The sequence below is a fragment of the Nycticebus coucang genome, chromosome X, assembly GCF_027406575.1.
Source record: "Nycticebus coucang isolate mNycCou1 chromosome X, mNycCou1.pri, whole genome shotgun sequence".
Classification (NCBI taxonomy): domain Eukaryota; kingdom Metazoa; phylum Chordata; class Mammalia; order Primates; family Lorisidae; genus Nycticebus; species Nycticebus coucang.
The window spans coordinates 79,451,157-79,476,018 of record NC_069804.1 but is presented as its reverse complement, the minus strand read 5'-3'; the positions used below and the strand labels follow the sequence as shown (position 1 = coordinate 79,476,018).

The 24,862-nt window shown below is 48.5% G+C and overlaps 1 protein-coding gene across 11 annotated transcripts; it reads right to left on the bottom strand.

Moving 5' to 3' along the window:
* Positions 1 to 107: 107 nt before the first annotated feature.
* Positions 108 to 23,967, bottom strand: MED12 (mediator complex subunit 12). Of its 11 annotated transcripts, none has more exons than XM_053579141.1 (46): positions 23,662 to 23,942; positions 23,052 to 23,156; positions 22,682 to 22,873; positions 22,394 to 22,550; positions 21,488 to 21,669; positions 21,195 to 21,305; positions 20,834 to 21,088; positions 19,193 to 19,339; positions 18,931 to 19,030; positions 18,664 to 18,800; positions 18,314 to 18,445; positions 17,825 to 17,951; positions 17,114 to 17,343; positions 16,263 to 16,343; positions 15,965 to 16,135; positions 15,615 to 15,759; positions 15,397 to 15,447; positions 14,949 to 15,067; positions 14,616 to 14,759; positions 13,433 to 13,596; positions 13,079 to 13,210; positions 12,470 to 12,697; positions 12,150 to 12,294; positions 11,875 to 11,995; positions 11,146 to 11,247; positions 10,932 to 11,045; positions 10,507 to 10,682; positions 10,141 to 10,320; positions 9,474 to 9,545; positions 8,894 to 9,027; positions 8,564 to 8,725; positions 8,205 to 8,316; positions 7,949 to 8,038; positions 6,898 to 7,007; positions 6,514 to 6,649; positions 6,113 to 6,274; positions 4,482 to 4,856; positions 4,110 to 4,260; positions 3,764 to 3,969; positions 3,526 to 3,603; positions 3,388 to 3,442; positions 3,225 to 3,312; positions 1,372 to 1,585; positions 878 to 1,012; positions 596 to 677; positions 108 to 387 (listed from the first exon to the last, which is right to left on the bottom strand). In XM_053579141.1, the coding sequence occupies exons 1-46, from the start codon at positions 23,758 to 23,760 to the stop codon at positions 344 to 346; spliced, it is 6,453 nt and encodes a 2,150-aa protein (XP_053435116.1). In that variant the 5' UTR covers positions 23,761 to 23,942; the 3' UTR covers positions 108 to 343. The 11 variants fall into 11 exon arrangements, 10 of the variants coding, with proteins under 10 accessions (XP_053435116.1, XP_053435117.1, XP_053435109.1 ...); XM_053579142.1 differs by having other exon boundaries at positions 3,773 to 3,969; XM_053579134.1 differs by having other exon boundaries at positions 3,225 to 3,442; positions 23,662 to 23,967.
* Between the last annotated feature and the right edge of the window lie 895 nt (positions 23,968 to 24,862).

Genomic DNA, 24,862 nt, shown 5'->3' with positions numbered 1-24,862 from the left:
AGGTTAACAGGGGAGAAAATCTGAATAGAATGAAGACTGACTTACTGGTCCAGCCCTTAGAACTCTCCGGAGAGGCTACCCTTCCCAGACATGCAAAACTCACACACTCCCTTTGCAAAGAAGCTCTGTGTATTGGGTGCAACAGCTCTGGGCTCTCTATATAAATAATATACAAAACCCAACAGCTCAATGCCTCACATTAACAAAAATACTAAAAACTCGTTAAAAATGGAGCCTGAGGGAAGAGCCCCAACCATTACTGGTGCTGGCCTGGGAAGGGGATTGGGAATTAAGAGGAAAGGTTGGGGCCATATCCAGTGCACAAGCAGTTCCTCCAGGTGGCTCAGTAGCGTCCAAATATGTTGGTACTGGGCTGTGGCTGGGTATCTGTGAAAAACCAGAGATGATCAAGGCTAGAAGACCAAGCAAGGATACGGGTATGCATGAGGAAAGCTATTCAGATAGCAAGGGAAGGGAACAGAATGGAATATTTCTCCCCATAACCTGGGCCTGAAGCAATTACCTCAGCTACTTTTGCCCACCCCACCCCCCTTTCATTTCATGGTGTTCTCTTTGGGAAGGTAGGATGGCTTACTGGAGAGCTGTTGTTGGAGTTGCCGGACCAAAGCTGCTGTCTGTTGCTGCTGCTGGGTCTGCTGAAGCCCCTGGCGCTGGAACTAAGGTGGAAATGGAAAGTGGAACACTGAACTCTGACCTTCCACCTCCTTCTTCATCCTCATCTCTCAATCCCTTTTTAGAGGGCTATGCCTTGTCTCCCACCTCTACTCCATTCCATATTGTCCCCAACCCAGTTCATTGGCTGCATGCCCAACCTGTGCAGCTGTTCATAAGCCTGGGGTTGTAGTCCAGCATCTACCTGGGGTTGAGCCTGGGGCTGGGGTTGGGGAGGAGCCGCCTGTTGTTGCTGTTGCTGCTGGTGCTGTTGTTGTTGCTGTTGTTGCTGTTGCTGCTGCTGCTGCTGCTGCTGCTGTTGCTGCTGCTGCTGCTGTTGCTGGTATGAGAAATAAGAGATTATAAGATTCAGTATTGGAAGGATGGAGACAGGGGATGAAGAGGCAGGGGGAGGGAACTCTGGGTCTATTATGTTCCCTTCTCAGACAGCTACACAGAAGGAAACCAATTCTAGAATACCCAGAAGACAATGTCCAACTCTTTCCTACTATAATCCCCAGAAAACAAAAACGGAGAGGGTAAGATACTAACTTATTAAGCACCAACCACTATTGGCCAGCCACTCTTCTGGCTGTTTTAGTATACTGTCTCATTTAGTCTTAGTAACAGCATGGGAAGAGCTTGTGCCACTCCTTCTCCTTGGGCTTTTTGGCACCAGATGAAATCCTAGTGCCTTACCCTCAGCATCTGCTGTTGTTGCTGTTGCCGGATGTGGTACTGCTGCTGTTGCTGCTGTTGCTGCTGCTGCTGTTGTTGCTGTTGTTGTTGCTGCTGCTGCTGCTGTTGCTCAGGTAGGATGGAAGTTGAGCGGACACCTGCCTGGACACCCTGGGCACTCAGTGGAGTCATGGTACTTATCATTGGTGTCTGCTGCAGTGTCTGGTGTGAAAACCTCCAAAGACAAGAGGTCCAGAGATCAAGGCATGGGGGAGGGGAGAGAAAAGGGGTAAGGAAAACCTTGGATCCCTGACCTAAAAGAATATTTTTTTTTTTTTTGGCCGGGGCTGGGTCTGAACCCGCCACCTCCGGCATATGGGACCAGCGCCCCACTCACTGAGCCACAGGCGCCGCCCACCTAAAAGAATATTAACAAGTTACTTCATTCATTCCTTTTGTCACTAACCAGAAGAGCCCTTTTTAGGATCTGATAAATTTCTAGGTTAAAGAATTCAATTTCACTTATTGTCTCATGACTTTAATGGGTAGAAATTTTTCAATTCTGCTTTAAGCTATTTTTCTCTTATGAAAGTGAAAAACAGTCTTAGCACACGATAGGCAAGATAGATAAACACTCATTGAGGTTTTCTGTTGTTGCTGTGGTTATTCCTCAATAACATTTCAAGTTGTTCTACATCTGTACATCACTGCAACAATCTGTGGGCTGGGCTCCCTGTCTCAAGTCCTCTCCCACCTTCCACTATGCATCATATCCACACATTCCACATGAATTTCTCAACATGTTCAACTCCTCCTATCACTTTCTTGATCTAAAGAGCCCTTTCTGGGATTGTGTCTCAATTCTGCAGCTGAGCATTCAAAGCCATCTGTCAATCTGCACCCCCCTAGCCTTTACTACTTCCCCAACACAAATATGACATGCCATCCTAGCTCTTCTCTCCAGATACCCTACTCATTCTGGTCCCCATGTCTTTTTCATACTACATACGTCCTCTACCTGGAATGTCCTTCCTTCTCTTCTCCACAAATCCCAATCATACCTAACCTTCAAAGGTCAACTCAAGTCTAATCTCCTTCATAAAACTTTCTCTGATGACTCAGGCCCACGTGGTTATTACCCCATATTTTTTTCTGAATTCTGACTTGGCTTCACAGTACACAACTGCACATCTGATTATATCTTTACTCAGAGTGTTCTCTACAGGTTCTATGTAAGTCTTATCTCCTCAACTTTAGTAAAAATTCTTTGTGATGAGGGACTAGGTATTTTATTTATTTATTTTGCTATCTTTCCTCATCTCAACCAGTCCCAGCACAGCTCCAGTGTTACAAATCCTAAGCTCTGGAGCCTCAAGATATGGTTACAAAGTCTTAAGTAAGGCTTGACTAACCATGGTGGAAGGATCATGTTCATTAATCCTTCCTAGTATTCAACTTTTTTTTTTTTTTTTTTTGCAGTTTTTTGCCAGGGCCAGGTTTGAACCCATCACCTCCGGCATATGGGGCCAGCGCCCTACTCCTTAAGCCACAGGCGCCGCCCCCTGGTACTCAACTTTTTAATATGAGCTTTATGACTTCTTATCATGTAGTGTATTTATGAACTCCAGATCTTTTCTTATCAGAGTTGGAGAAACAATTTCCCCTCTCTAAGCCTCAAAGAAATGTCAAGGAAGTAGATGTGAGACGAATGGTCTCCAGACTCACTTCCAGCTCCAGCCTTTTGTGGTTATGGATTATGTGGCCAAACAAATTAAGTGTTTTCAACATCTCCAAAAGTTCTGAGTAGTCCCATCACCTTCAGTCACAGGCAAAAGCCTCTGTGTCTCTTCTCAGCTCACCACTACTTCGTGTACCTTTGAGTGGAGGTTAGTCCATGTCCATAGGCTGGGGCCTGCTGGTGCACATAGCCACTGGGCCGCTGTTGCAGGTGGCGGGTAGGATCTACAAGAGTAGGATTGGTAGAAGGGTGGGTGCTCTGATAAGGCTGGCTGGAATAGCTGGGGGGCACCATGGTACCTGCAGGGCCTGTGTGTTGCTGCAATCCCACATGAGAAACATAAGGAGTATAGCCCTGGAGGAAAAGAGGAGAGGGAATCAGGACTAAGAGCGTGCAGAGTGGCTTGTCTCACTCTCTCTGATCCTCATGGCCCTTACCTGGGAGGTCTGTAGACCGTAGGAAGAGCTGGGAGTCATCTGATGGACAGATGACTGCCCCAACATCCCCTGACTCTGCTAAAGAGAAAAAGGGGGAAAACTCATATTCAGGAAACTCTGACATCTCATCTCTTATATCTCCCACCCTGCTTGTCCTGTGAAGATCCCAAGTGTCTCCTTAGCCCTGTGATCCTCAAAAGCCCCTCTCCCTGATAGCCCTCCCTACTGCCCCTCTCACTATCTTTGCCTGGAGCTGTTGGCGAAGGCGCTGTCCTTGGGGCACTGTAGGTTGCTGCTGCCGGTACACAGAGGTCTTATAAGAGGAAGGTTCTAAGCCTATGACGCTAGTCATAGTTGTGGGTAGCACTCCAGGGTAAGTTGGTCGGGTTGGCAGCTTCTGCATTGGTAATCGCACAGGGCGGTATGGGTCCACACGAGGGCCACCTAGAAAGGAGAACAAACTTATCCTCATTCTTCCCTTATTCAGTGTCCTAAGTCACAATAGCTCCTCTACAGAGTGACATCATCCTTTTGGCAGGAGGAATGTCCAAGTCACTCCATCATTCCTAGTGACTGGCACTCACCTGCAGGTAGTGGCTGGTTCTGGGTATACAGGCTTATGGAGCTCTGTCTATAGCTAATGTGGGATATAGAACTAGGATTTGTGTGGTGCAGGAGGTCCGGTGGCACTGTCACACCATAGGGACCACTCCGACCTGGGCCCATTCCATAATCCTGTGTGAACAGCAGAGGAAGAAAGTGAGTGGACTACAGCTGAGTTGGGTGGAGGCAGGCAGGGTAGAATGAGGTAATGAGCTGGATTTACTGGTTAATTGTTACTATGATTCTGATAGCACACCTTCCCCATTCCTCCCCACCCCTCCCACAAACCAGAAACTGGAAACAGTCATGAGGAAAGAGGATGTGGGAGAACTGTGACAAGGAGAGGCACTAACCTCTGTTTTGGTGGCTGGCTGGCTACGCTTCTTGCCCTTGGTGGACTTCTTCTTGCGCTCCTCAGTACTGGGAGGAGCAGCCCCAGGTTTATCTGTTTTAGGGGGCTCTGGAGCCTTTTTCTCAGGCTCTAGCAGCGTGGGAGCAGGGGGCTCCTCATCTTCTGGTGGTAGTGGCAGTGGCTCCAGGTAATAGGCACGGGGCCGGGGTCTCAGGTGTGTGTGATAGAGCAGCAACCGCTGCTGTTCCTCTCCTCGAGCCACTCGTCGGTCAACCCGGACTGTTCCAAACCAGCCCCAAGAAAGTGGTGCTGATGGCTTCAACCCCTCAAAAAGATCCCAGGGAGAGATCTTTTGTTTTGTGGAAACCTGTAAACCCTGCTCCGGAAAATGAGAAACAATTTAGAAAACAGAAGACAGACCTTGAACACTTGTAGGAGAGGCTAAAATATCTGTTGGTAATACTGAAAGAAAAAAAGTCATTGATTCAGAGATGGTGACAGACAGACAGACATGGGCACGCAGTGACACACACACATACAGAAGAGAGTTAAAGAGGAGAGAGAGCAATGGGTGGGGGTAAGTAAGAAGAGACATGGAGGAGAAGATGAAGCCAGGAGAGAAAGAGATGCAGGAGAGGCGGAGCTGGCAGACGTATAGAGAGAAAGGAGAGGTAGAAAGTGGGGGGGGGGAGTGGCAGAGGGAGAAATCTGTTATTCAGAGGAAAATAGAGACAGAAACACAAAAGTAGAGAAAATGCACGGAGAGACTAAAGACAGGCAGAGAGAGAGAGAAACAGGTGAAGAGAGACAAAGAAAAGCAGAGAGAAAGACAGAGAGAAAAAAGTCAGATGGACCAGAATGAGAAATAAAAAGAATGCATATATGAAGGGCTTAGACTTTGGATTTTATTTATTTTGAGACAGAGTCTCAAGCTGTTGCCCTCAGTAGAGTACTGTGGTGTCACAGCTCACAGCAATCACAAACTCTTGTGCTTAAGTGATTCTCCTGCTTCAGCCTCCCAAGTAGCTGGGATTATAGGCACCCACCACAATGTCCGGCTATTTTTTGGTTGTAGTTGTCATTGTTTGGCAGCCCTGGGTGGATTCGAACCCACCAGCTCTTGTGTATGTGGCTGGCACCCTAGCCACTTGAGCTACAGGTGCCAAGCCAGACTTTGGATTTTAAATCCTGCATCTCCTTTTACTCTCACTGTCCAGTAAACACCATGATTATAGTTATTCAACAAATACTGCAACTGACAGAGGGAAAAGAGAAAACTGTGCAGAGAGGGGTGGTTGTGGAGAGAAATGTGAGAACAAAAGAAATGTAGATGGTCAGCCAGACATGTACAGGTGAAGCAAAAGGAAGAAAAGGGTAGTAGGGTGTTGAGAAAAGGGTGGTATGTTAAAAGTTGGGTGGGAGCAAAGAGACAGACCAAGGAAAGATGGTGGGACTCCGAAGATGGGGAGATGAAATGTAAGGAAAATTAAGTGATTCACTCAAAACAGAGATAGTTTTCACTGGTAGAGCTTGATGGACTCCTGAGTCTGATGTAGCTATGAGGTTGGTGCAAGAAAGGCTCTTGCCCAAAGAGGGACAAAAGCAGAGGACATGTAAAGACAAGGAACATGCCTCCTTCTTGAAGATAGAATCGAAGCCAGCAATCTTGTTGCCCTTGGTGTCGATGAGGGAGCCCTGTGGCTCACATGTGATGACATCTCGGGTCTGCTTAGGCAGTGGCAGCAGCTGGCGAACCTTTTCCAGACTGTCCGACTGGCGCTCCCCCAATTCTTTCTATAGGCACAGGAGGATAGAATAGGAGTTCAGAGATAACAGAAAAAAGGAGATAGGAGGTCTTAGGATAGCATAGAATCTGGCATAAAAAAGACCCTCAGTAAATCCTCATCCCAAGAATAACAAAGAAAAAACAGATGAGACAGAGAAGGGAAGACAGCTAGGTCCATAATGAAGTCCCTGAGGCTAAACACCAGATTCTAGTACCCTTAAAGCTTGCACCTGCCTCTTTTGCTCACCTGCAGCTTCTTCACCAGGTTCATGTATGCACGTTTGTTTTCCTCCATGCTGCCTTGTGAGATGCTAGACATATCTGCAGCCAATGTCCCATTGATAAGCACACTCAGCATGTCCAACACAGTAGTAAAGAGCTCACTGTGACAGGAAGGCAGGGAGAAAACCAGAGAAGAAAAAGGTTAATACAGAAAAAGGCCTCAGCGGGGGATACAAGTAGGGAGAGGTGCTTAATGTCATCCTAAGGGCATTAAAATTGTGTGGGGAGCCCAGGGCTATGGAGTTCACAGTAACAGTCACACTGATCTCAGTGGGCTGTGCACCTGGTGTGGGCGTAGGGGGGATCTTCACGGGTACAAAACTGCAGGGGAGGGGTGGGGATGCTTTACTTGTTGGACTGCATGTCGACAGTGCCACTGATGATGATCTCCAGGAGGAGCATGGCCCACTCTGTGGTCTGCTGGGTGCTGCGCTGCACCGTGTCAAACATGCCCCCCACCTGTCAGGGCCACAACAAGTCTGTCAGATGGCTCAGGGGTGTGAAGGCCAGCATTTTGTTTGGTGGAAACCTGTAGACTTTTTTCTAAGGAAAGCTTACATTAGAACCTGGGTTGGGCGGGATGTGGGATATCTGAGGTCTTGCTGCAGTTGTACTTATGATTTGCTATGTGATCTCAAGCCAATGCCTGAATTCTTAACATCTCTGGGCCTGAGTTTTTTTACTTATAAAATGATAGGAGTTGTGCTAAATGATTCCCAAGATTCCATTCAGCATTCCACAGTGGTTTTCTAATGTTTCTTTCTTTCTTTCTTTTTTGTTTTTTTTTTTGAGACAGAGTCTAATTCTGCTGCCCTAGGCTAGAGTACTGTAGTGTCACAGCTCACAGCAACCTCAAACTCTTGGGCTCAAGTGATCCTCTTGCCTCAGCCTAAGTGCCTGGTACTACAGGTGCCTGCCACAACACCCGGCTAGTTTTTTAGTAGAGTAGGGGTCTCACTCTTGCTCAGGTTGGTCTCAAACTCCTAAGATGAAGAAATCTGCCCACCTTGGCCTCTCAGAGTGCTAGGATTACAGGCGTGAGCCACTGAGCCCAGTGTTTCTAGTGCCCAGTCAGAATCTACAAAGAGGCAGAGTCCATGCAAGGATCCAAGGTATATAACCTATTGGATTCTGACCACGATGATACAGTCTCCTTAACCATTTTCAGGCCTGATATCCTTTAGGAGAGCAGGGTTAATACTGGAACATCCACCTTACCCTTAGTTAAGAGTTTGGCAAAAAAAAAAAAAAAAAAAAAAAGAAAAAGAAAAAAAAACACTGGAAGACCCAGAAAAACCCAGGACCTCTATCCTCATCCCCCAAAGCCCCAATCTGGGGCTTCTTAATTCTGTATTTCCAGCCCTATCCCCTTCTTTCTTCTCCCTAGCTCGCCCTCTCACCAGGTTGAGCCGCAGTTTGAGTGCCTCATGCATGAGCTGCTTTGGTTTACAATCATCTAAGTACTGGTCATCTCGCCAATTATTCACAATCTAGGACAGAAACAAGTATAATGTGCAGTTCAATGATCTTCTTGTTTCCATTCCAAAGTATCCCATGTGTTTAACAGAAAGTACTAAAGGTTCTGAGTACATTGTGGCCTTCTAGGTGCATCCTTCCCTGATCTCCTGCCCACCTCCATGGCCCAGAGACCTATACCTGGTGCACCTGGCTGTAGAGGGAGGTAAGGAGTCCCTCACGTTGCTCATCCTGCCCTTTCAGACATGTCAGCACCAGGGATAAGAAGGGCTGCTGGCTCAACAGGGACATGCTAGAGACAGGAGAAAAAGAAAAGGGATACCATGGGTTGGGAATCAGGCCAAATTCCAACTTAATTCCTCTAAGCCCTAGACTTCGGTCTTTTAAGATGTAGCCTCTGGCTGAGCCATACCCACTCTTATCCTGATTTTCCACTGTCCTACGATGTTTATCCTCTGCTCTCAGCCTCAAATTTTATCTTTGCTGGGCCTGCCTCTTTTCTTTTCTCCCCAATCCTGGTCACCCCCAACCCCCTTTACCTCTTCTGCTTTTGTCGATCCCGTTCTTTGCGGGAAGAGGAACCCAGGTGCTGACCCTTCTCTAATTCCTCCCCAGCAGCCTTTAATACATGTCCCTGGACTGAGGTGGGCAGTTTAGCAATGAGGGGGGCAACCAGCCATACACCGGAGCGCTCTAGAGAGCTGAAGAAGAGATGGAGGACACAAGGTTACAAGGAAGCCAGGTGAGGTTACAACAATTCATCCTCCCTTCCCCTGAGGGACATGCCGGCATCTCCACGAAGCTGACATCATTTGTAGCACCAGAAGAGAAATTCATGAGGAATGGGCCCTAACATGTTTCTATCCAACCTGAGCACAGGCTTGGTCTTGTTGCTGCTGGGCATGTTGCTTGCAGCATTTCCAGAAGATGACCCTGTCTCTGCTGACTGTTGGAAAACCTCAATTGTGGCCTTGGCAATGTTCTCCAAGAGGGAGTTCATCTCCTGGAGAGGATAAAAGGCACAGAGGTGCTCATATGGGTAGGTGGGGCAAAGGAAAACAAATGATAGGAGAGATGGGAGATGAGAGTGAAGGACAGCTGGGAGGAGCTGATGGGAAGGTAGGGATACAACTCTGTGAGGAGTCATGTTCTCTAGCACCTCTATATTCTTTAATTACCCACTGTCTTCTTCTTTACGCTCCTCCTTACATACGTGGCTGCAGAAACAGACTCCATTACCACCACCAACCTTCTTCTCAGCTCGGAACTCCAATACTCCCAACCCTTTCCCCTATCATCAGTTCCACATTTGCCATTTTCCTATCCCCTCTTTTTTCTCTCAGCTCAACAGTCCAAGAGTAGGATCTAGGTTCTTCTATGGTAACCTACTCCCCTGACACAAGGAGCTGGAAGTAGGCATGAGAAAGGGAGAGCCCAGGCACTACTCACGTTGTTAGGGGTCTGCTTGATCATGAGCTGCAATTCCAAGGAAGACTGGCGCATGGTCCACTGGTCCAAGTTCTGTGATAGAGATCCCACCCCCAAGCTAGTCATCACTGTGTCACCCCTAGCTACCTACCATCCTGAGGCCAATTCCTGATCTCTTACAACCTTGAATCACAGACTCCTAGAGGTCTGAAAGGGACCACTATGACCTCAAAAAAGTTACTTAACCTCTTCAGGCCTCAGTTCCCTCATTGGTCACACAGCACTACCCATACCTACTTCATAGGGTTGCAAAGATTAAATGAAAAAAACAAAAACTGCAGAATACCTGCCACTAAGTACACGCTCAACAAGTAGTAGCTATTACTACATTTTCTCAGTCATGACCAAAATGCCAAATATACAAGGGCATAAACTAGGCCTCCCAGATGCTATGCTTCTCACTGATAAGCTAGATTCACTCCAGACAGTAGTGCCCTCACCTAACAGTCTTACTCTAGAGTCTAGACCATAGTGGATTTACTCTGAAACCCACAATGGAACTGTTTCTCCCACTACCTTTCTCCTATATCCTTGTTCATCTTCCTCCCTACTTGACTCTCCTTTTTTCCTCATTGTATCTCCCCAGGTTGGGATTGCTTTCTCTAAGATTTCCATCACCTTGACCTACCTGAAGAATACGCTTAATGCGTTGTCGCTGAGGGTTTTCCCCATCCTCATTGTCCAGCAGTCGATGTGGATAGCAGATAAGCTGCATGAGGCGCTGGGCCTGGGCACTACTCAACACTGGATCTTGTAGGTCATTGCTGTCCTCACACAGAGACTTAAGGCAACGTTCTCCTACCCATTCCTGAGGAAGCTAATAATCAGGGGACTGAGGGCAACCAGTGAGGGGGTTAGGAATAAGGGGATGGGCTCAGGGTTGGTAGTAGGGAGGTGGTATGATGATAGTAGGGAGGTGACGCAATCATGGGCTGGAAACAGGACTATATTATACAGAGGCATTTAGGAGGTATGGGGGGAAGGTGAAACTGACCTGTTGGCAGATGCTGCGTAGCACGTACTTGGCATAGACATCCAGACTGGCTGTCTCCACAGAGATGTTGCGGCTACCCTGCCTTCGACCGCCACTGCCACCTCCTCCCTCCTCTTCTGGAAGTTCTTCTGTTCCTCCTGTCACAGTGAAGCCCGAACCCTTCAGTTCCGCATCCCCTGCGGTTCATGGGTGGGAGATAGGGAGGGCAAAGTGAGATCAGAACCCTGTGTGGAGATCCACCCCAGGCCCAGAGGCAGAAACACCCCAAATCCTGCCCTATGGGACAGAAATATACTTCCCTCCCTCCCTTTCTCCCCAAAGGTCAGAAAGACCACCTTCAGGAGGGAGAAAGACTGTCCCTTGTAGTTTAGTTGGCACTCCACCCTATACACACTTCTGGCACCACTCCCTTCCTACTCCCGTACCAAGTACAAACACAGCCTTGAGAACAGCAAACACAGCTCCATCCACGATGCGGTTCTGGGAGGCAGCCAGCAGGTGGCGGTCACAGGAGGAGCGGATTCCTACTGTAGGTTTGTCTGGGGAGTGAGCTAATGTCAGGGGAAGCCAAAGCCGAAACTGTGGGAGGTGGGGAGCCACACTTTCTACCGCTGGCTGGCTCAAATCAGGGTCACTTACTTCCATCAGACTGGCAAGGATTGAGTTGTGGTGTCTTGAAAAGGTGGAGGAGGATGCGGCAGGTAAGCCGGGCCCCAGGCTCAGAGTCCTGTTCACTACAAGCTAAAAGACAAAGCACAAAGAGATGAAGCCAAGTTGTGTGTGTGTGTGTGGGGGGGGTAGGGGATAAGAAGGAAGATGAGGTAAGGGGAGAGGAGAAAAAGCAAGATAATACTGAAGGAAAGAGGGCAGCGCCTGTGGCTCAGTGGGTAGGGTGCTGGCCCTATATACCAAGGGTGGCGGGTTCAAACCCGGCCCTGGCCAAACTGCAACAAAAAATAGCTGGGTGTTGTGGTGGGGGGCACCTGTGGTCCCAGCTACTCGGGAGGCTGAGGCAAGAGAATCGCCTAAGCCCAGGAGTTGGAGGTTGTTGTGAGCTGTGATGTTACCACACTCTACCAAGGGTAACAAAGTGAGACTCTGTCTCAAAAGAAAAAATACTGAAGGAGAGATACAGCAAAGAACTATTATGTAGTTGAAGGGTCAAAAATCAGAAAGGCAGGGTTGCAAATCCAGGATAATTATAAAATAGGCTTCTTTCAGCCTGAGGCATACCAGATAACTGGCCTTCTTGTAAGGACCAGAGACCCACAGTAGTATCTCTCACACTGAGCAATGAGGGGACGAATATTGAGTGTGTATGGAAATTTGGGGTCCAGAAATTGTAGGGGTTACAGATTGGTAGCTCACCAGCATTAAGGAGCGAAGGGATGGCAGCACAGCGAATCAGATCTTCTAAGAGCAAACACTGCCGAGCAATGAGGATGGCAACAAAAGTAGCCAGGGAGTCATGAAAAGACAGGTCACTCACCTGGAGGAAAAGCAGATAGACATTATGACTCAGTGTAAAGAGAAGGTGCCTTCACTCTACAAAACTCTGTCCCTCTACTATCTTGATGATTGTGACCAGTCCCTTGCCCTGGTCAGTGCCTTCCTCCCCAGCAAGACTCTATCCCAAGTCTCACATCTACATTGCAGAGGAGGTCGTTGAAACCACAAGTGCCATTGTTAGAGGAGCAGCACAAGGCCTTAAGTACTCCAAGCCATTCTGCACTCAGTGACTTGCAGTAGCCGGTCAGTTCTGCACACAGGATTGCAATGTCATTCACCCTAGGGAAAAGTACACATGCCCTCAGGAAAAACCATGCTCTACAAAATCTCAGACTCATTAACTTTTCATCTCTGCCCCTGTAATAATCAAGGTTGTAGTACCTCCCGGGTATCTTAGCCCTCCCAATATGAGGTAGGGGCGTGGTGCCCATTCTTCACTCAGCACACCCCATACCTATCGGGATCATGGTGCCCCACACAGACGTGCATAAGGGCATTGCAGACAAAGCTGTAGCGGTTAGCAGGGTTCTCACTAAGACTCTTGCCTAGCCCTGTGTAGGTGAAGGTGTGAGCTGCAGGGTTCTCCAGAGTGTCAATCATGAACTCAGGTGCCCAGCGCATATTTGATTCCGATGGCTCTACATTGCAGTAGATAGTATTCTTCACCTTTGAGCAAAAGTCACTGCAGGGGTGGGGGAAAGGAGATAGTAATGTTGAAGAAGGTCTGGTGAGGTAGAGGGAGAAAAGCAAAAAAAGAAAGTGAGGGACTTTGGGACAGGAAAAGAGAGATGGGACAAAGCAGACTGGACAGGAAAGGAACTACTTGAGAATAATGAAGGGGCCTCTGGAAGCAGGGAAGAGGAGGAAGAGTGTGGGCCCCATAGAGATGGGTGATACAGAAGAGGACCCACTCTCAGTAATGCAACAACACATGGAAGACAACAGTCCACAAGTGACCCTGGACAGGCAGCAGGGTCCCAGGCTGTGCTCTGCTTAAGTTGGGTGGTAATGGGAAGAAGGGACTACATCCCATTCTTTATCCCTTACCTCCTACCTCTCTTACCTGAAGAGCTCCCCAAATTTGCTCTTTAAATGGCTACAGGAGGTGTACAGATCATAGAGATAAGCAAGGATACAGCGTTCTGCAGAGGAGCCATCTGACCGGTTCATCCCATGCTTCACTACGCCACATAGCCTGTCACGAAGAAGGAAAGTTGGGAGGATCAGCAGATGGTGAGGGCCTGGGGTGTAAAGAGCACTTGAAACAGATTCAAACCTTTTGGTAATACTATTCCCTCCCCACCTGAATGGCAGGCACTTCCCTACAGTGTGAGCTCATGTGCATGTTCTTCCCAGGCTACTCCACTGGCATTCGCGGGAGCCCTAAGTGCTTCAGTTATTTCGAAGTCCTGCTTACCCCTCAAAGACTTGTGCCATCTGGTCCTGGTTGAGAATGAGGCAGGCATGATAGTGCCTCAGGACAGCCACGATGCACAGACACAGGCTGGTAGTATAGCTACCCACCAGATCTGAGGATTTGAGAAGCAGCTCGGCCTCAACTACGCTCAGTTCATTCAGCAGCTAGCAGAGAATGGGGATGAGAGATGAGAAGAGGCCCCTCATGTTATGTATAACCCACCTTCCTGTGACAACATTGACAGGGACAGCCCTGAGCCCCTTCCTGCTGGTGCTTCCTGGGATAGAAGGCGCTTGTTACAACATGCCACTGTCCTTTAGTCTTTTTTTTTTTTTGAGGCAGGGTTTCACTTTGTTGCCCTAGGTAGAGTGCCATGGGGTCATAGCTCACAGAAACCTCAAACTCTCTTAGCTCAAGCAATTCTCTTGCCTTAGCCTCCCAAGTAGCTGGGACTACAGGTGCCTGCCACAATGCCCGGCTATTTTAGAGACAGGGTCTCACTCTCACTCAGGCTGGTCTAGAACTTGTGAGCTCAAGTGATCCACCCACCTTGGCCTCCCAGAGTGCTGGGATTACAGGAGTGAGCCATCACACCCAGCCTCACTGTCCTTTATTCTATAAATAATACCTCTAAACTAGAGTGGTACCTGTGGCTCAGTGAGTAGAGCACAGGCCCCATATACTGAGGGTGGTGGGTTTGAACCCACCCAGCCCCGGCCAAACTGCAACAAAAAAAATAGCTGGGTGTTGTGGCAGGTGCCGATAGTCCCAGCTACTCGGGAGGCTGAGGCAGGAGAATCACCTAAGCCCAGGAACTGGAGGTTGCTGTGAGCTGTGATGCCACAACACTCTACTGAGGGCAACGGGGTGAGACTCTGTCTCAAAAAAAAAAACAAACAAAAAGAAAAACAATACCTATAAACCAGTCTCCAGAATATAGTTCTATGAACATCACAGTGTGAGAATGGTCTGTACCCAGTGCTCTAATCTGCCTTTTGGGCCTCCCCAGGGAGCACTTAAGTCTCTATTCCTGCAGTCTTAGCTCATGTTCTACTCCCCCCATGCTAGTTTTTTCTGCCCCTCCAAATAGCCTGGGAAACTGGCTGGAGCCTCTACCTCTGTCCTTATGACCCTATATAGCACACACTCCTTCCTCCACCCTTATCTCCCCCAACTTCCCCACCTGAATGGCAAAGTCGATGAGGCCACTGATGCTGAGTGAATATTCCATGAGGTCGAAGATGAACTGCACATGCTGCACCAGAGGCAAGTGGTATGACATGCCAAGGGCAAAGCTTGTGATCTGCTCCAGGACATTCCGGGAGACCTGATAAGGGCAGTGGGAGTGAGAGGAGAGTGGAAAGAGGAAAGAAGAATGAGGGAAGGAGGAAAGGATGATGGTGGAAGGGGATGAGACCAGGAGGCTCAGCCTGCCTAGGGGGAAAACAGATAAGGGGGAAAGGAAAACAGAATAGGAGGCCAGACTGTGGGAAGGGGGCTGGGCTTAGGCCCACACCTGAGCTGTGACCTGATGTTGGTCATAATGTGAAAGGTGCTGGAACTTAGCAAAGATATCTTCAGCAGTGGGGAAGGCTTCAGGCCGGTTGCGCCTCCGCTTCTGCCCGTCCTCCCCACCTGAGGGGACAGTTGAAAGGGACCAGTCAGGATGGGGAAGATAACTAATTGACTGGGATGGGGAGGGAGGTATGGAGAGAAGGCTATGGGAGGGAGGGAGAAAGGGAGGGACGGATGGAGGAAGGGAAGGAAGAGGGAAGCATGGAAGGGAGGGTCAGGAAAGGGATGGGGGAGGGATTAAGGGAAGGGGACAGTGAAGCAAAGGTTTAGAGGACCACAGACTATGTGGACCTTAGAGGAATATGTACAGGGAGGTGCTAGGTTGAGGGAGGGATGGGAGAGGAAGGGAGAGAGGGAGGGAGGGCAGTATGGGGCTTACTGTGAGGTACCTAAGAATGTCAGGTCTCCAGGATTCAGAGGCACAATAGGAGCAAGCTGGTCTGCAGAGGAGGGGAATGAGGGGGGAAGTTTCAAAAGGACTAGAGCTCTCAGGAGACTCCAAGAGACAGGACATTGGGACATGACTGGGGAGTTCCCTATGCTGGGGAAGGGAACACTGACTAGGGCACTCTTTGGGGGATATCTGTTTAAGAAGCCTCAAACCTACCAGTTTCTGCTGTTCCCTTGCGGTTCAGAACCTTCAGGATATCCTTGGTAATCTTCTTGATGGCATGGCGGGCATCATCTCGCTGCTTTCCCACCCCAAACAGTACGACCAACCGCTGGTTGCACTCATGGCTGCATGACTCCTCCTGTATCCCAGCAGCACCGTCAGGCTCTAGCATGGATCTCCTTCTCTCCTCTTAAAAGCATGCTCCATACACCTCAGGATCCCCAGGCTCGAGCCCCTTTCTCAACATATCCACACCCTAAGGAACAGCTTCAACCCCTCAACAAATTCCTTGGATAGCAATCTGGGTCCAAAGCAGATCGTCAGAAGGTGTTGGGGAATAGTACCTGGGGGATGGGAAAGTGTGTAGCATACTGCACATGTCGTGGCTGGTCATAAAGAACTCCAAGGGTCCCTTCAATCTTCTCCTTGGGTGGAGGCTTCACTTCCTTCTCAACATCTGGTTTCTCAGGGGATGGACTGCCCTTCCCTTCACAGGTCATAGTAGGGGAAAACAACTAAGAAAAAGGTGAAAGGACAGAACATTTAGAAGAAGAAAAAGGGCTGAGGAAACATAATTTCCAAAAAGAGGCATAATGAGATGATCTAAAGAGGTGGAGTCATCCACGCTCAGGATTAACTTACTGAGAAATCAGGCTTCTCCATGTCCTCAAAGAGTACACTGGAACTTGGGTCAATGTCCATAGATTCTGAGAGTCCTGGGTCCTGAGGGCATAGAACGTAAGAGAAGTTGCCTTAGTCCCAGGGCACTGCTCCCGACCATCTAGAAAAGTGCACAGAGGGGCTTGGCGCTCATAGCTCATTGGTTAGGGTGCCAGCCATATACACCAGGGCTGACAGGTTCGAACCCAGCCCAGGCCTACTAAACAATAATGACAACTACAACAAAAAAATAGCCGGGGGTGGCGCCTGTGGCTCAAGGAGTAGGGCGCCGGTCCCATATGCCGGAGGTGGTGGGTTCAAACCCAGCCCTGGCCAAAAACCACAAAAAAAAAAAAAATAGCCAGGTGTTATGACGGGCACCTGTAGTCCCAGCTACTCAGGAGGCTGAGGCAAGAGAATCGCTTAAGCCCAAGAGTTTGAGGTTGCTATGAGCTGTGACACAACGGCATTCTACTGAGGGTGACAGTGAGACTCTGTCTCCAAAAAAAGAAAGAAAAAGAAAAAGAAAAGTTCACAAGGGAACTAGAGAAAGGAGACCATATTGTGGAAAGTGCAGGATCTACGTTCAAGTCTCATCCAGTCCTTTAAACCATATGGGCCTCACTTTCCTTCAGCTGTCAAACAGAGTAAGACTGTATCTCGGGGCTGATGTGAGGATCCAATGAAATAACTGATATGAGAGTTGTTTTATAACTGTAAACCACAAAGTGCTAAGAAAGCACCACCTTTATTAGGCAAGAGATTCTCAGAGCCCTGGGAAGCCATGAAGATAGAGATGTCCAAAGGAACGATTCAGGGCAATGCCCACTCACCTCCAGCTTGCTACTGCTGCTGCCTTCAACCTCCTTGCGCTCTGGGTCATCAGCAGGATCATCAAAGGGAGAGGGAGGCCGGGGACCAGGGGCTCCAAAGGCAAGGTCCCCTCGGGATATGAGAGTGCAAGTATACATGTTGTGGGAGAAAACATCATGTCGGATCAGTTCACAGAACAGCAGTACTAAGTTAAAGAATTCCACCCGCTCACTCTCACTTCGGGGGTCCGCTGGAGGGAGGGAGAGGGAGGGAATGAGGAAAAATGAGTTAGAACACAAAAGAGGTAGGCAAAAAGAGAGGGACACACCTAAGGTGTGGTGATCCTAGAAGATATGAGAAAAGGACACACCCAAAGCAATAATAAGAATGACAAAAAAAAAAAAAAAATCTCAGAAACTGTTGAGGACAAAGTATGGTTGGTTACCCCACCTGTTGTCCCGCATACCATCTCAGAAAGGAACATTGCATCTTTGCTGCTATTTTGACAGTGAAAATGCTTCAATCACACATTCTTATTTTTATTCTTCTCTGTATTTCTCTACTTTGTTAAACTGTAAGATGATCAGGGACTAGAATTACATCTAAACGTCATTCTGCATAGAGCCCAAGACAGAAATATAGACCAGAAGGCCTTTAATTATGCTTTCTGAAGACAGCAGTTGGAAACTGGGTCTAGGCAGAGGTAACTAGAGGGTGGCAGGGGTCCATACTCAGCATGGGAGCCTGTGTATCCAGAAACTGCAGTAGAACATCTTGGAAAATGGGAGCACTAGGAGCAGAAAGAGAGCCAGAGGCGATGGAACCTTTCTCATCTGCTGCTTCTGATTCTCCACAACGCTGTAAGATGAAAGAACAAATTGCAGAAGTGACTTTTACCTGTTTCTTCACTCCTAAACATGTAACTCTTGAACTATCACCTGTTTTGCCTCTATCCTATGCTTTTCACTTCCATTCTCCCTCCAATCTCCATTATCTTTACCACCTCCCAATTGAAACTTTAATCTCTTCTCTGACATCAGTCCACTCCTTTCTACCTTTACCTCCTACCCTTAACTTTCCCTTTACATTCTCTATCACTTTTTTACTCTGTTCTCATACCTTCAACTTTGGTCCCACTACCACCTCAATCTCTCTGTCTCCAACCCCAGTTAGATTCCTTCCACTTGGCAAGTCTCATTCTCTTATCTCTTTCCCCTAACCTCAGCCTCAATCTCTGCCTGTCTCTTCTCCAGGAGCTTGGCTACCACCATAGCACGATGCCGGCCAGAACGCTTGCAGCTGACAGCCCATTCACATAGTAATGATACCACAGCATCATCATCTGAAGAGATCTGGAGACCAAATGAAGACAGGGATAAGTAAGGCAGGGTTGGGAACAAAAAAATGAATTCTAATTTCTTAAAGACTGGGCCCCATCTAAAAACATCTTGGGCCCAACAATATCATCTCTGCAGACATCCCCTGGTTTCAATGCCTCATCATCACTTCCCCTCATACATACTGTTGCTCTTGCAATAATTTTGCTCCTTTGACTTCCCTTATTGCTTACCTCATGCCCATCCTTGCTAGGTCCCAATCCAAAGATTCGGTTACAAAGGGAGTCAAGAGAGTTGCTAAAGTCAGAGCGCTCAAAACTATGGCTGTCCAGCACTTCCAAAGTATGGAGCACCCGTCCAATGGTGAAGCCTAAGGAGGAAAAGTGGTAAAGGAGACTTAACTGGAGGCCCAATTCATTCTGTCTTTCAGATCCATATGTCCTTACTATGCTCATCCTTGCCTCAAACTTACTTCTTGCTATCTATCTTCTGAAACCCACCTGCAGTAGCTTCCTGACACTTGTCAAAAGACCAGCGAACCTCAACTGCCTGTCCTCGCTCCTTGATCTGCTGCTCAATCTCCCGCAACTTCGCACGGACCTGCAATATCAAAAAGGAAGTTCTTTAAGGATGTACCAAGGCATACAAAAGGCTAGGGCCCGAGGCTGAAAGGACAGTACCAAACTCCAAATCACTATTTCTGAAAGAGTAATTCAGCCTTACAGCTCAGTATCAGAGGGCCAGGCTAGTGGTCAGACTTACCTGCTGAGTGAAGGCACTGTTCCCCTCTGGCATGGGCAGGTTGGAGGGGGCAATAGGCAAGTGGTCAAGCGGTGAGCCAGTCTTAATCCGGCTGTCAGTCAGTGAGTAGTGCCAAACCAGGGCACTAGGACAACACAGGAGGATGGTCTGCCGGACAGAGACAGCTAAGTCAAACTCAGTTACCATAGCTATCTCTCTGGAATCCCATTACTAGACCCAACTCTTACACTTCAGATCTAAAGTTATTATGACTGGGCTGGGCATGGCTGATCATGCCTATAATCCTAGCACTCTAGGACACTGAGGCGGTTGGACTGCCCTGAGCTCACTGGTTCGAGACTACCCTGAGCAAGAGTGGGACTTCATCCCTAAAAATAGCTGGGCATTGTGGCGGGTGCTTATAGTCCCAGCTACTTGGGAGGCTGAGGCAAGAGAATAGCTTGGGCCCAAGAGTTTGAGGTTGCTGTGAGCTATGACGCCACAGCACTCTACTGAGGGAGACAAAGTAAGACTCTGTCTCAAAACAAAAGTTATCGGGTGGCGCCTGTGGCTCAGTGAGTAGGGCACTGGCCCCATATACCGAGGGTGGCGGGTTCAAACCCGGCCCCAGCCGAACTGCAACAAAAATAATAGCCAGGTTGGGCAGTGCCTGTGGCTCAGTGAGTAGGGCGCTGGCCCCATATGCCAAGGGTGGCGGGTTCAAACCCAGCCCCGGCCAAACTGCAACAAAAAAATAGCCGGGCGCCTGTAGTCCCAGCTGCTCGGGAGGCTGAGGCAAGAGAATCGTGTGAGCCCAAGAGTTAGAGGTTGCTGTGAGCCGTGTGACGCCACGGCACTCTACCCGAGGGCGGTACAGTGAGACTCTGTCTCTACAAAACAAAAAAAAAAAATAGCCAGGCATTGTGGTGGGTGCCTGTAGTCCCAGCTACTTGGGAGGCTGAGGCAAGAGAATCGCCTAAGCCCAGGAACTGGAGGTTGCTGTGAGCTGTGTGATGCCATAGCACTCTACCGAGGGCGATAAAGTGAGACTCTGTCTCTACAAAAAAAAAAAAAAAAAAAAAAGTTATGGCTCAGTACCTGTAGCTCAAGGGGCTAAGGCACCAGCCACATACACAAGAGCTGGTGGGCTTGAAGCCAGCCTGGGTCTGCCAAACAACAACTACAACCAAAAAATAGCCAGGGGTTATGGTGGGCGCCTGTAGTCCCAGCTTCTTGGGAGGCTGAGGCAAGAGGATCACTTAAAACCCTATAGTTTGAGGTTGCTATGAGCAGTGATGCCACAGCACTCTACCCAGGGTGACAGCTTGAGACTGTCTCAAAAAAAAAAAAAAAAAAAAAATCAAAGAAAAAAACAGTTATTAGGACTGAGTTCCTGAGGCAGGCATCACTTCATCCCTGATCCCTTTCCTTCATTCACTTTGCTAAAAGGCTTTATGTCTACTATTTAGCCCCCGAAGAGAGAGAGGCTGGCCAAAACTTCCAAAGGAAACTAACATCCATTACTAAGAAGAAACAATCTCCAAGCAAGTATTCAGTGCCTACTCTCACCTCCAGTTTGGAATTATTCCCTTTCTCCAGGATGGGCACCCAACTCTTCTCAGGCTATCTCTTAATATTTCCTTGGATTCACCGAGTACCTACCTGTAGGATACAGCTGAGGCCAAAAACCAGGGGCCGGTGCTGAGGGCACATAAGCAGGTCACTAAAGGGAGTTGAGGGTGTGCTGCTAGTTGGGGGCTGAGGAGCAGGGGTGGTAGGCAGCGTGCTTGTTGACTGAGAGGACATAACATGAGATGAGTGGCTGCTCACACCATCCAGCTGCAGGGCCAGTCTCCGGGTACAGAAGTAGGCAAGGCGGCGGGAGAGGTATGCAGACTGAACAAATTCCCCAGAGTACTGTAAAGACATGACCATCAGAGGCTTAGTTTTCTCCAAAGGACTCTGTTCTAAAGCCTTATTCTTCTTCGAATCCTCCCTATGTACCCCAAATCCTAGGCCTTACTCGAAGCAGTAAAGGCAGCAGCAGTTTAAGCAATTCATCCTCTCCAGGGCGGATTTTCTCAAAACACTCAAGCACCCAGGTCAGGAACTCATGTCTGTCCAGCATTCCATCCTATGAGTATCAGGGGTGGGAAGAGTATTGGTTCAGTACAAGGACTATAAGGCAGATAAAGTAAATGAAAGGGTGAAGAGAATCACAACTGGGGCAAGGTGGCAGACAGATTCTGTTATATACTGGCAGAGTGCAAGGTCAGGCTCAATCCAATGATCCATACAACATGCCCTACTTCCTACCTGAAACATGAACATGGCCAGCTTCTCATTGTAATCCCACTGTCGGATTGCCACCTCTACATCATGGGGCAAGGGCCCTATTGTGGAACCACAGCCCCCACTTCCTGCAGTCCCTGGCCGGTAGTATTCAGCCATTTTCTGTAGCTGTTCCCATAAGTACTTGGTGGTAATCTGAGTCCATTCTAGAGGAAAGATGGAAAAAAGTTATTTGACACTATGATACTATCCTTCTGCTTAGAATACCTTCTGTCTCCCCCCTCCCAATAACCATACTTCTAAATTCTATTCATTCTCTTAGGCTCTTGCCAAATGCCACCTTCCTAAGCCTTTCCAGTTATCTCCCAAAGAAAGTAATCTGTTCACTGAAGCCTAAAAGAACGTTCTGCCACCTCTTTCAACATTTGCCACTTTCATTTAATTGTTACTTATACATATGCCTTAGCATCCCTACTAGACTATAAGCATCTTTTTTCTTTTCTTTTTTTTAGAGACAGAGTCTCACTTTGTCACCCTCAGTAGAGTGCCGTGGCGTCACAGCTCATAGCAACCTCCATCTCTTGGGCTTAGGTGATTCTCTTGCCTCAGCCTCCCAAGTACCTGGGACTACGGGCACCTGCCACAATGCCCGGCTATTTTTTTGTTGCAGTTTGGCCAGGGCCGGGTTTGAACCCGCCACCCTTGGTATATGGGGCCAGCGCCCTACTCACTGAGCCACAGGCACTGCCCAAGACTATAAGCATCTTAAGGGCAGAGATTATGTACCAGTCATCTTTGTAGCCCACACAGTAGATACTCAAATTACTGAGTGAATGCAAGATACAAGCAGAAACAAGAAAGAGAATGGGTCTGAGGGTCTATGGCTACTTGAATTGATGAGTGGTATACCTGGTGTTAGGAGCTACTCACCCGTGAAGGGGTCAACATGTCTCTTCTTAACCTTGGTCTCAGACATTGCTGCATAGTAGGCACAGGTCATCTTAATGAGCCAGGCAGCCCGCATCACAGGCACTGTGTATTTGGCTAAGTACCCAAACACTTCTTCCTTCTTACTGAAAATGGGGACCTGGATGGACATCACAATTAGTGAGGTCTCTATTACCCCCATGAGCTGGCACCCATGGAGATTAATCTGTGAGAGGGTACTTAGTACCCATGCTCCCCTCTTGGCCTGAAGAACAGGAAAAAGTACCTTACCTTTTTAGCTAGTTGTGTGAGGGGCTTGGTGCCAGCCAGGTCAGTGAACCAGGTGTTAATGGCACTTTGGGATCGTGGAGTCACCAGCCAGAAGTTGTCCTTCTGGTTCACTTGGGGCTTCCTGCGACCAGTGTCAGGAAGGGTGTTACAACGTAACTTCTCTGCAATAATGCTGCTGAAGTTGGAACTGATCTGAGGGAAGAAAACTACACCTCAGGGTGGGAAGAAGGGGCAGAAAGGTGGTCCTGCCTTTGATGGGCAAATGCCAATGAGGTAGCATTAGGTTACGAAGGCAAGCTCAGCCACTTAGGCCTTTGCTCCTGCTCAGATTCTTCCAGCCTTTTTCTTCAGCCTGGCAGAGTTGTCTCACCTTGGCAGGATTGAAGTTGACGTTCTTAGCACTGCCATGTTCATCCCCAGAGACAGCAGGCTGGTTATTGAAACCTTGTTTTACATTCAAGGCCGTCAGTTCATCCTGAGGCAGGAAAAGGGCATTTTAATTCCCCCCAAGGGGGCAGGTGGTAGGAGAGGAGGGGCAGATGAGAAGGAACAGGAGAAGGGAGGAGGAAGATTCTGAGTAGAGCAGATTATTACTTAAAGCTGGGCCCTTATATTCACTTGGACCTTACCCTCACCCCCATAGTCACTAGGATTCCCTGCCACCCAGAGAGCCCTCAACATTAATTACTCTTCCCTTGCGAGCAGCTGTATCTCACCAAGCTACCTCAAACAACTTTCTAGGGTGTATGTGTGTGGACTGGGGAGCCTCTGGTGTGGCCCCTACATAATCCCTATTCACACTTGGAACCCAACCCCCATCCCGGTCCTGCTGCCCACAAGAGCCCACTTTTTACTCTTCCCCCTTTTGGGACTTTCCTTCTCATCTAACCGCCCCGCCCCCCCTTCCCCAAACCGTCATTGCCTCCTCTGTTGCTGACTGAGTGTCCCTGACCCCCGTGGGCCCCGATTTTCAAACGCACCTCCTTCTGTTTGGGATCTTGAGGGTATACATCGGGAGGCCCCAGCCGCGGCCGCTTCAGGGGCCGGTGTTCGTAGCTCAAGATCCCGAAAGCCGCCATCTTGCCCAGCCCGTAGCGCCAAAGGCGCCAGCAAGACCAGGCTTGCCGGGTGGTGGGGGGAAGGGGGAGAGGGAGCCGAAAAGGCGGGGAGGGGGGCGGTAAGGGAGGACGCCAGCCGAGAGACAACAAGGGGGCACGTTAGAAACTCTCGATCATTGCCGGAAACTACCGAGGGAAGCCGAGGGACGCCGGGAATCATCGGACAATACCGACTGCAGAGGGGGCGGGACTTGGTCATGTGTGGGGCGGAGCTCTAGGGCCTGGGAAGCTTTTCCCCGCCTGGTAAAGACTGTTGCAAAAATCTCAAAGACGTTCCTTAGCCCCGTAGTGTGCTGGGGCTGCAAACCTGCAAAGTGGGAGGCAGCTGTGATGCTGAGCTCTGACTAGAATTGGATTCTCAGAGCCTAGCTGAGTTCTTGGCCTGGGAAAGTGTTCAATAATATTTACATTGGTTAGGAGCTGTAGAATATGAAAAAAAAAATAGGTGGCTAACACCTCCTTCAAAGGACTGTTGTAACGATTAGAAACTAAATATGCATAAGAAAGCACCTATTAACTCCCCCCCAACCAAGAAAAAAAAGGCTGGTTCTAATCTCTCAAGGCCTTTATGGCCTGAGTTAGCTAACCTTTTCGGATTCACAAACCCTTTGAGATGCAGATGAAAGCTATGGACCCTCCTCCCAGGAAAATGCACTTATAGGGAGCTTCTTAGACCCCCTGAAGCTCATGCGTGTGTTCCCTAAATCCATGAACTCCAGGTTAAGAACCCTTGTTCTAGCGAAAGAGGCACCTACTGTGTCAGCCATTTTCCAGACATTACCTCCTTTGATTTGCAAACAGCCCCATGAGTTAAGGACAATTATTGTCTCCATTTTGTGGATGAGAACCGTTGATTCTCAAAATTGAGTGAAAATTCAGTTGCCAATAAAGCAGTGAGTAACAGAACTAGGACTAGGATTCTTTCTTTATTTCAGGGCCAAAATTCTATTATGGTATTGCCATTTAGAGAAAAGGAAGCCAAAGTGCTATAATAAATGTAAAATAACAATACATGGGCGGCGCCTGTGGCTCAGTGAATAGGGCGCCGGCCCCATGTACCGAG